The sequence below is a fragment of the Phoca vitulina genome, unplaced genomic scaffold (assembly GCF_004348235.1).
Source record: "Phoca vitulina isolate PV1807 unplaced genomic scaffold, GSC_HSeal_1.0 scaffold4, whole genome shotgun sequence".
NCBI classification, from domain to species: Eukaryota; Metazoa; Chordata; class Mammalia; order Carnivora; family Phocidae; genus Phoca; species Phoca vitulina.
Window position 1 is genome coordinate 41,366,394 of NW_022589707.1, and position 10,211 is coordinate 41,376,604.

Here is a 10,211-nt window from a genome sequence, read left to right on the forward strand (position 1 = left end):
GCCCCACTGGGACAGAAGAAGGGAAGGGGAGCTGCGAGGAGGCCGCCCTTCTTTCCCTACCCTACCCGCCCAGTCCTCCGCCCCCACTCGTCCGCGTCCCCCACCTCTCCCCTGGGTGAATGGTTCGCGGCCGCGCGGCGGGCGCTGGCGCTGGGGACGGCGCGGGCGGCGGCGGGGACCGCGGGCGCACAGCGCAGAGCCTGGGTTGGAGCCGCCCGCTTTGCATACGCCGTGGGCGGAGCGGGGGGGGCGGGCCAATGGGCGGCCGCCTGGCGCGACCCCGCGGGGCGCGATCCGCCCCCCTCGCTCGGGCCCCGGCCCCGCGCCGCGCGCTCTTCACTTCTTGGGGGCTTTTTAAAACAGCGCCACTGGGGTCTTCTCCATGCGGCTCGGGCTATGACAGCCTCCGTGCTCCTCCACCCCCGCTGGATCGAGCCCACCGTCATGTTTCTCTACGACAACGGCGGTGGCTTGGTGGCCGACGAACTCAACAAGAACATGGAAGGGGCGGCGGCGGCGGCGGCAGCGGCGGCGGCGGCGGCGGCGGCCGGGGCCGGGGGCGGGGGCTTCCCCCACCCGGCGGCCGCGGCCGCGGGGGGCAACTTCTCGGTGGCGGCGGCGGCCGCAGCGGCGGCAGCGGCCGCAGCCAACCAGTGCCGCAACCTGATGGCGCATCCGGCGCCCCTGGCGCCCGGCGCCGCGGCCGCCTACAACAGCGCGCCCGGGGAGGCGCCCCCGTCGGCCGCCGCCGCCGCCGCCGCCGCCGCCGCCGCTGCTGCAGCGGCCGCGGCGGCGTCGTCCTCAGGAGGGCCCGGCCCCGCGGGCCCGGCGGGCGCCGAGGCAGCCAAGCAGTGCAGTCCCTGCTCGGCGGCGGCGCAGAGCTCGTCGGGGCCCGCGGCGCTGCCCTACGGCTATTTCGGCAGCGGCTACTACCCGTGCGCCCGCATGGGCCCGCACCCCAACGCCATCAAGTCGTGCGCGCAGCCCGCCTCGGCCGCCGCGGCGGCCGCCGCCTTCGCGGACAAGTACATGGATACCGCCGGCCCGGCGGCCGAGGAGTTCAGCTCCCGCGCTAAGGAGTTCGCCTTCTACCACCAGGGCTACGCGCCCGGGCCTTACCACCACCATCAGCCCGTGCCTGGCTACCTGGATATGCCGGTGGTGCCCGGCCTCGGGGGCCCCGGCGAGTCGCGCCACGAGCCCCTGGGTCTTCCCATGGAAAGCTACCAGCCCTGGGCGCTGCCCAACGGCTGGAACGGCCAAATGTACTGCCCCAAAGAGCAGGCGCAGCCTCCCCACCTCTGGAAGTCCACTCTGCCCGGTAAATGGCGCCCCCTTCTCAACCCCGGTCCTCCGGCTCTGCTCCAGCTTCCCTGCCGCTCGCTCCCGGGTCACCCTCCTGGCCCTCTGCTCTCCCCCGCTGGCCTGTCCCGGGGGCGCTGCACCCCGGGGCGCCCGACCCCGGCTGGCTGGCGCGGCCCGCACTGCCCTTGAGTTGGGCTGGCTCCTCGCTCTTCCTGGGTGAGGGATGGCTGGGAAGAAGCTTGTGAGGACCCTGGCTGGCTCCCTTCTCCCTCTGCGCCCCGCCCTCCCCAGCCCTTGACATCGACTTAAGGATGGAAAATTGACCTGGAAACGGTTTCCCAAACTGACCGTATTCGCTCTCTCTCTCTCAAAAAAAAAAAAAAAAAAAAATGGCTTCAGTGTAGAAGCATCAAGTGTTGGGGCTTGGGGTATACAGAGAAGAGTCAGGCATAGAAGAGTTGTCCCCTGAGCCTGGCGCTAAGGTGTGGGCCGCTGGGCCAGGCGATCAAGAGAACCCAGGGTGCTGTGCGGACAACGTGGCCCGGTTGGGGTGGTCATTGGGGCCCTAGGCGATTTCATTTCGGTGCAGAACTAACAACCCTCCCCACCGACCCTCCAGGTTGTAGCAGAAGGCTGGATTGTGCAATGCGTGGCAAAGGGCAGCTGGGCGCTGCAAGGGGGGTGGCTCAGATAGAGCTGTCGCCTGTGTCTTAGCCTGGGTGTGATCCCTGTGTAACTTGCCTTCTTCCCTATCTTCCAGACGTGGTCTCTCATCCCTCAGACGCCGGCTCCTACAGGCGGGGGAGAAAGAAGCGCGTCCCTTACACCAAGGTGCAATTAAAAGAACTCGAACGGGAATATGCTACAAACAAATTCATTACCAAGGACAAACGGAGGCGGATATCAGCCACGACAAATCTCTCTGAGCGGCAGGTTACAATCTGGTTCCAGAATAGGAGGGTCAAAGAGAAAAAAGTCATCAACAAACTGAAGACCACTAGTTAATGGATTAAAAATGGAGCGAGAGGGCAACTTGAAGAAATGCTTCAGAACTGGTTGCTTTGCCCAGATAATGAACATAATGCTTAATAATAATAATTGAAGAATGGGAAAGAGAAAGAGAAAGACACTGGCATTTTGCTTTCCTAAGGGGGATCTCTTTCTCCTTGGTGGAATCTACAACTCTTTTAAAACTTTAAGGAAAGGTAAAGACTTCCAGTTCTCCCGCCAACCCCACCAGACCGTTAAATGACAAACTCTAGAGTCAAACGTCAACCCCCAAATATGCAATTTCAGATAAGTTACACATTTACTGAAATCTTGTAAGTATTTATGTGACCATAATATTTCAGGATACTGTGTTATATGGTAATAATCCAAAAGTTGGTTACAAAAGCAAGAGGCTGTTGTAAACATCTGTTTGTCCTTGGGTCGCCATTGCCATCCCCTTTGCATGTTAAGTGACTGCTCAGGTAAATCTTAGTGAAATTCCTACCATTGTTGTATATTCTGCAAAACATCTTATGTATAGATTTAGAAAGGGAGAGAGAAGAAGGTACTGAAATAATGATCTTGGGCAATTTACAATGAAGAAAGAGAGAGAAAGCTTTTCCAAGGATCATTTGTCTTGGTAGTAAATACAACCAGCTGAGCCTTTGAGGCTACAAGGAAACCCCAGGTTGGGAATATCCTTCTGACAATAATTTTAAATTGCTTATAACAAGCATATTTTGTGGCATTTGGATTATATTTTCTGCTTGATATAATTTACTTTCCAAAGAATTTAATAATTTTTAAAAAATATTTAAAGCATCAGATGTTTCATAGAATTCCCTTTATCAGATCTCCTGAGAGGTCCACCCCGACATGGTGAACTTTGGTTTGAAGAGAATTCATGTTTCATTTAAATTGGTATTTCCAAATATTTACTAAACATTTTGCTAGAGAGTAATTTTGCTTTTTTATTTTTTAGAAAACTCAGAGCGGAAATCCATTCCCCCCGAAACATTTAGATGTTTACATTCTATATTTTGATCTATTAGGGATTAGTATTTTTTCCTTGTTTATTGTGTTATAAGACTGCATAAGGAAGTTTAGGGATTCATCTTTACAGCACATTTTTAATCAAGCAGTTATTTCAACCAGCACATTCATTTTGTTCACATTCACTATAAAATGCTATCTTGTAAATAAAGACATTCAGCACACTGTGAAAATGTATTTGTGCACCTGCTTTTCAAACATTTCTACTAAAAATAATAATTAAAAAGAACCTTAGACCTGTAGATAGTGATATAGAAGTATTAATTATGGTAATAAAATAGTCACTGCCATTAAAATCTGAAGGAAATACTCATTATTTTCCAAGCTAAATGTGCACTGCACAGAAAGAAAAGGAGCGGGTTTGTCCTATACAAACCAAGGATCATTCTATTCTATTATTATTCAGCCTTTTTTTTTTCACAACAAATCTTTTAAATAAAAGGAGAAATCCCTCATAACTAAAATCTTAAAATTTGGATAAGTGCTTCAGGAGAGTTAAAGTGTTAAGCATTCTGAAAAGGAGAAAGAAGAAAGGAGGAAGGGATAGTATAAATTCCCAGACTCACTGTGGAAAATGAAAACCAGTTGTTTAGTATCAGTGATGCCCAGGCTGTAGTATTTTAAAATCTGCTATTGGATCTGCATGTGTCTGAAAGGGCAGGTTTTGATATTTGTTGAAATGACAGGACTAGGAAAGGCCTTAAACCTTGACCTTGACGAAAAAAGACAATTTGTGACCTTGACTTTTGACAGCTCATGAATTGGCCTCGGCTGGATTAGTAGATCAAGGGCGCCACCTCGCGTTGACAAGCTTCCTTGTAATTCTTCAGCTTCAAGGGAATCAAAAGGTCTTACCTCCTTGACTCCTTGTTTTAGAGATTTAGTACTCATTTCTTTGGCTCCAGATGGAACAAATTTGAATATATGTAAGTTATACATGTGCCTGTATATATGTGAATATATATTATATATGTGTATACATGTATACTTTGCATATTGGTGCTCGTGTGTGCTTGTATATATATTTGTAGAATCTGTACAGATACAGTATCACTAATTACTGATGATCCAAGATGTTGTAATTTAAGGTGATTTCTAGAGTTGAGGTACAAAATGTACTTTACATGATGAAGTTTTGCTCCTTTTCTTTAATGGCCAAGTTTGATTTGTCTTCACAGTCCTTGTTCTGCCTCAGATTTCTGCAGATCTGCTTTAAAGCTGTACATTTTTGTTACAGTCTAAAGGTGTTCTTAAATAACCATTCTTTCCTGGCCCTCACCCTCCAAGGTGGTCTACCATCCTAATTAGAGCTATAGGGGAGTCTATACGGCAAATAAAAAGTTTCAGATGCCTTGCTAACTCTAGAGTTCTAGAGTTACATTTCAGAAATTCAAAGAAACTCACCTCTTAAGAGGTCAGTATGGAGAGCTTAAAGATCTCATAGCTACAAAATGACCATAATACGGATGCAGAAGGAGAGTTATCCTGGATCGCTCAGAGCCGAGTGCTGCTCCTGGGTGGTGCGTGCAATCTTATACTGGAGCTTGTGAGGCTGCCGTTTGATTTGTGGAAGAAATAGATACAGATAGTATTAACAGTCACCATCAAAACTATAATAAATATTATATCTACTACTTACTGACCCCCAACAACACATCAGTTGCTGTGTTTAGAGTCATAAATAATACATATGTATGTTTTATATTTAATATACACATAGGGTAATGTGTTTTTGTCAAATCCATGCTATGCATGTATATATATGTTGGTGGAACCAGGAGCCTTAGGATGCAGAATTTTGAGATGAGGTCAATTTTATCTTTATGTTAGAGGAAAGTAATTGTGAATCAAAAAACCATATTTATCGGTTTATGGAAAGAAATACTGGTTGGTTAGAAACCTGGCTGACGGAAACCTCCCCGACCTGAAGACTTAGAGCTTCTTTATAGGTGGAGAATTATGGAATCTCTAAAGCTGTCTCAGAAACAGCATGGTCTTGAAAACATACATATGGAATGGTCTTGTGAAGTGCAATCCAATTTTGCTGTCCTGAAAGTGGATTTTCACTCCACTTGTGGAAACAAATGAAAATGATGCTTCAGATCAAGCTCCCCACATCGTGTGCCCCAGCACTCCCTTTCTAAATGAGCTGCCATCAAGCCAAAGTAACAACTTTCTCCCCAAATGTTTAAAGTGGTGGAAAATCCCCTCAAAGCTGGGTCATACTGTGTGTTTACGGAACAGCTCCAAAGGGGACTCTTCTGTTGACGGGGGATATTTTTCTTTAGATGTAAGAAATATTCTGAGCTTCAGGCCTAGGAAGGAGGCCAACAGCAGCTCTGCAGCCGGAATACCGCCCCTTCCACAACCCATCGCAGGAACTCTGGGTAAAGTAGTAGTTTTCTTTTCTTTTCTTTTTTTTTTCCCCCTCTCTTCAATTTTTGAAACTAATGACAGAAGACATGTCAGGGGTTTTTTGTGGGGTTTTTTTCCCCCTGTTCTAAAATGGTAGTTGATAATGGCGATCTTACCAAACTCCCCTCTTATTTAAAATTCCCATGGATCTACCAGATAACCTGAGGCAAGCATGGATTATGAGGGCTCCCTAATGCCCAAATAGCAATTAGCCTAAACCTTTAGAAAAAAAGATATCCAGGAGGACTCCAGCCACCATATAAGAATAATAACACCCGACACCAGGATAGTGTTGTTGAATAGCTGATTCAATTTTTTTTTTCCTAAAAGGGAAACCTTTTCTGAACAAGACATTGTAAATATGGAAACAGCTAGACACCGTTTTCATCTATTAAATTTGCAAAGATTTTTAATCCTGTAGTGGCCTACCATTTTAAAAATTGTAAATGTGGGACTTTAAAAAAAAAAAACACTTTTCCCATATGCTCTTAATTCTGTCAAATTTATTAAGGTATTTGAAGTGGATGATTGTAAAATGTCACTTTGCATTTAACTACTATTTATGCCTGATGCAGAACTGAAGCCATCCGCTTAAATTGTTAAAAAAAAAAAAAAAAAACACGATGATTTTTAAAGAAAGGGAGGGAAGAAAATTATTCTTTTTTTTAAAAAACTTAACCTAATTGAAGTGTTTTCTTAAAAATTCACGAGGCAGTGAAATTCAGCTGAGGGTGATACGAATGTGTGCGGGTAGTCAGTGACACAGATTTCACCGTATAATATATGTGCAGATTACACCCCGCTGCGTGGGCTTGGAGGGCTCGGTGAAGATGCGGCGTCTCGCTTCCTCTCTACGAATTCCGGAGTTTCGGAGCGGAGACGATCGCTGTCCGGGACTGCTAAGCCCCAGACCTGGTGGGCTGAGAGGCGCCCTTCCGGATTTGCGGACCTCTACGCGAGAGACGCTAGGGGCTTCCTGATTTATGCGCATTCCTTTAAAGTTGATCGAATGCGTGTCAGCAGCCCAAGACCTAGAGAATCAGAGAAATGTGCAGCGAGTAGCTCACATCCCATTTTTCATAAGCAGTGATGTAGCGTTATCCAAGCGGTCGGGGAAGATTTATGCCTAGGTTTTAGGACCCGCACACAATAATTAAGTTTTCAACTGCTAGGCCGCCGGGTAAATAACAGCCGGCCTCACTCTTTATGAAAACACCCACTTTCTGATCGGCTGCTTCGACCCTCGCACATCTACCTAGCGCCGCCGAATGCCTGCGAGGTGTTCGCTATTTTTAATTTGATTTTAAAGGGAAGAGAAAAGACGCCGGCACGGAAAAATCCCTCCACCGAAGCAGCTAAGGCTTTGTCACAGCTGACTTCATTTCTTCCCGGCTCCGTCGCGCCGCTGAAGGCTGGATGCCCCGGGCAGAAAGCATTACAACGGCCTCTCCGAGACGCTCGACCCTTCGCGGGCGGCGGTGCGCGGCGCGGGGCTCGCCCCGAGTGCGGGGCCGTGGACGAGCAGGAGAAGCGCTGCTGCGGACTCCGAGCGCCTGCTCCTCGGGGGGCAGAGGCGAGGCTCGAAATCCTCCATGCTTCTAAAGGAACCCTCTACTCAAAATGGAGGCTCAAACCCTTCCAGAGCCGGCCTCGCTCGGAAGGCTTGCGTGTGGAAGGAGGAGTGCCGCAGAGCGCTTGGCCGAGGTCAAGGCGCCGGACCCCCAGGCCCGCGCCAGGCGGACTCTGGAGGGCCCGGCCGGGCACCCGCGCCGGGGAGTCGCCCCGCAGCTGCAGGCTGACGTCACGGTCGCCCGAGAGCGGGCCTTCGCGGGCCTCTCTAGGCGTTGATGAGGACAAGCCGATTCAAACGAATGTTTTGTGCGGGTGCCCGCTTCTCCGCCCCGCCCCGCCCTCCCCAAGAGAATAATCGGGTATTTAATCTCTCCCGGTCTTAATTCTTGGCAGCGTGGAAGGTGGTTTGCACGGGAAATAAAACTTGACAGGAGCATTTTCTCCAAAAGGGGTTCTGAGACGGGCTGAAAAGAAACCGTGTTTTTCTCTACCAAATACTTCCGCTTTCTGAGCCCCGGGCCGAGGGGTGGGGTGACATCCGAGGGAGCAGAGAGCGAGCTGGGCACGCAGGACAACGCGGTGCACCCGAATCGGGGCGCTCCGGGCAGCCCCGGGTCTCGGCCTGGGCCTGGGCCGGGAAGCAGCCTCGGGCCTCGCTGCGCCCAGCGCCTCTGCAGCTCGGCTCGGCTCGGCCCGGCCATAGGCCCGGCGCCGCCCGCAACCCGACGCCAGGACCCCGCTCCCGGGAAGCTGGCACCCAAAGTAATACCCTGGCATTGGCTACGGGCGGCTGGGGTCAAATGAGAGAAGGAGGCGCTGGGGAGGGTCTTGGACCGCTTGGCTTTAGCCCTGAGCCTTTTAGCCAAGGGGAGTTGGGGACCAGAGCTCGCAAAGGAGGTGGTGAGAGCACTGCTGGGGGCTTTGTTTCGGCTGCGGGTCTGCAGCTATTGCACAAAATGGAGGGGGGCGAGGGGGTGAGCGGCGAAGCTTGCGTGGGTTGTCCGGGCTGCTATTGGGTGGGAGAAGCTGGAGACAGCAGAATCCCCCTCCCGGCAGCTCAGAGAGCGCCCTTCCCTCGCGCCGCAAAGGTCAAGTCCTCCGCACCGTGGCTGCCTCCGCGGTCAGGGCCGCGGCGGACGCAGCAAGGCGCAGGACCCACACTTGGCCGGCTGCATGCAGGTTCTGATAGCCCGGGCTCTCGGACTGGAGGCGGCGGTCCTTTCCTGGCTTCCAACTTTGTCGCTCCCAGCCCGACTGAAAAGGAGTTCCCGCAGCCAGGGTTGGCCCAGGCTATGTCCCCGTCGAGTCCTGGAAGAGCGGGTCTAGGAGACTTCGGAGCCCGAGGAGGCCTAGCCCTGAAGAGAGGCAGAGCCTGCAAGCTCAGGAGAGCGGATGTGGCTGGATCCGGGCTCTGGGCTCCGGCAGAAACAAGGGGCCCGCAGGGCCTGTGGGCCAGCAGGGCCAGGAATAGGATAGGGGAGCAAGGACCCTGCTGCGAACCTCTCTTAAGGTCCTTGAGTCCAGGTACGCTCTTTCAAGTGCAAGCTGATGCTTTGTGCACTTTGATGCTCTTCTTCTCCTGCCTAAAATCTGGGCCAAGAAGTGAGGTGCACTCTGCCAAAGGTAAAAATCCCTGACTCCGGGGGCCCCCCAAACCCATTCACTGTGTTCTGGCGGCGTGGGAGCCCCTGCCCTCTGCCCATAGCTTGCCTGCAGCAGGTCACACATCAGGCCCAGTGATAAACAAATAACTTTCATGAGGTCTGCCCTGAGCTTATTGCCCCAGGTGAATCAAAGAGGCCCTGCAAACGATTTCATCTTTTTTTTTTTCCACAAAAGACAGAAAAGCTGGGCTTTATCCCTAGAGCTGCACGGGTGGAGCAGGGCCTTGAGGGGACACTAGCTGGAGGAATTGTGCATGGATAGGTGCCATCACAGAACTGCCTGGAAGGGCATGTAGGGGAGACTCCTAGGGCAGGGTTGGGATGGGCATGGGCTAGCTCTTTTCAAGTATGGAATGTGAACCATGGATCGCCGCCCGAGTAGAAACAGAGGAGCCTGGGGAACTGCCCTAAGAGGCAGCTGGAGCTTGGGGCATGGAGGCTTCCTGCGAGCCACAGCTGAGGGCCAGGGCTGCCCTTCTGGTTGGGCCGCCCTCTTTTGTCCTCTTTATTGCAGATACCCTCGGGTGGAGAAACCCGTTTGAGCCGAAGTTTCAGGGAGAATGGACAGCAGACGCCGAGAGCCAGGGCTTTGTCCTTTAAAGTTTCCCATACTCCATTTGTTCCCATTTGATAAGGGGGGGATTTTTTTTTATAATGAATCTACAATAATAAAAATAAAAATAGTTCTTCTCAAAGGAAGTAACTCTCTCCCATCAGTTTGGGACCCACTAAACTAAATATAACCAGATCGCTTGGGTATCTAAAACCCTCAACTGAGCCCTATGCCCCACTCTTCAGTGGCCAGGGGGAGGATGTGGACTTCTTCAGATGTTTAGGGGCCTTGGAGGATTGAATCTGTGAGTCAGATGAGAACCAACCGTAAGGCCAAGTTCAAGGCATTACCTGTTCCTGTGCTATAGGGAAGTGTAGAGGAGCTTCTGGACAGGAGGGTGCCTTGCCAAGCCAAGGGGATAATGAGCTAACCCCTGCCTCCACCTAGTAGTGAAGAGAGAGTCTCCTAATATTTCATTGTAGCCTCAGGGCCACCTCTGGACAGCGCCTGGAAATGTGATAGACTGGCCATGATCTGCCGATAGACTGTTCCCTGAGAACAAATACTGGAGATGTCTTGGCCTCTCACAAACAACCCGTTACCCAGAATCACCATGGAGGACAGATGCACCTCCAGACACCTCCCACCTGGAAGGAGAC

The 10,211-nt window shown here is 51.2% G+C and overlaps 1 protein-coding gene across 2 annotated transcripts; it reads left to right on the forward strand.

Moving 5' to 3' along the window:
* Positions 1 to 396: 396 nt before the first annotated feature.
* Positions 397 to 6,317, forward strand: HOXA13 (homeobox A13). Of its 2 annotated transcripts, XR_004298977.1 has the most exons (3): positions 397 to 1,321; positions 2,066 to 4,274; positions 5,637 to 6,317. XR_004298977.1 is itself a non-coding variant. In XM_032401203.1 (2 exons), exons 1-2 carry the CDS (start codon positions 397 to 399, stop codon positions 2,308 to 2,310), a joined length of 1,170 nt encoding a protein of 389 aa, XP_032257094.1. In that variant the 3' UTR covers positions 2,311 to 4,832. The 2 variants fall into 2 exon arrangements, 1 of the variants encoding a protein (XP_032257094.1); XM_032401203.1 differs by lacking the exon at positions 5,637 to 6,317 and having other exon boundaries at positions 2,066 to 4,832.
* The last annotated feature ends 3,894 nt before the right edge of the window (positions 6,318 to 10,211 follow it).

Bases quoted from the DNA above. Each gene is read 5' to 3' on its own strand.
- HOXA13 (XM_032401203.1), top strand. From the start codon at position 397: ATGACAGCCTCCGTGCTCCTCCACCCCCGCTGGATCGAGCCCACCGTC. The intron at 1,322-2,065 runs GTAAATGGCGCC...CCTATCTTCCAG, and splicing joins CTGGAAGTCCACTCTGCCCG to ACGTGGTCTCTCATCCCTCA.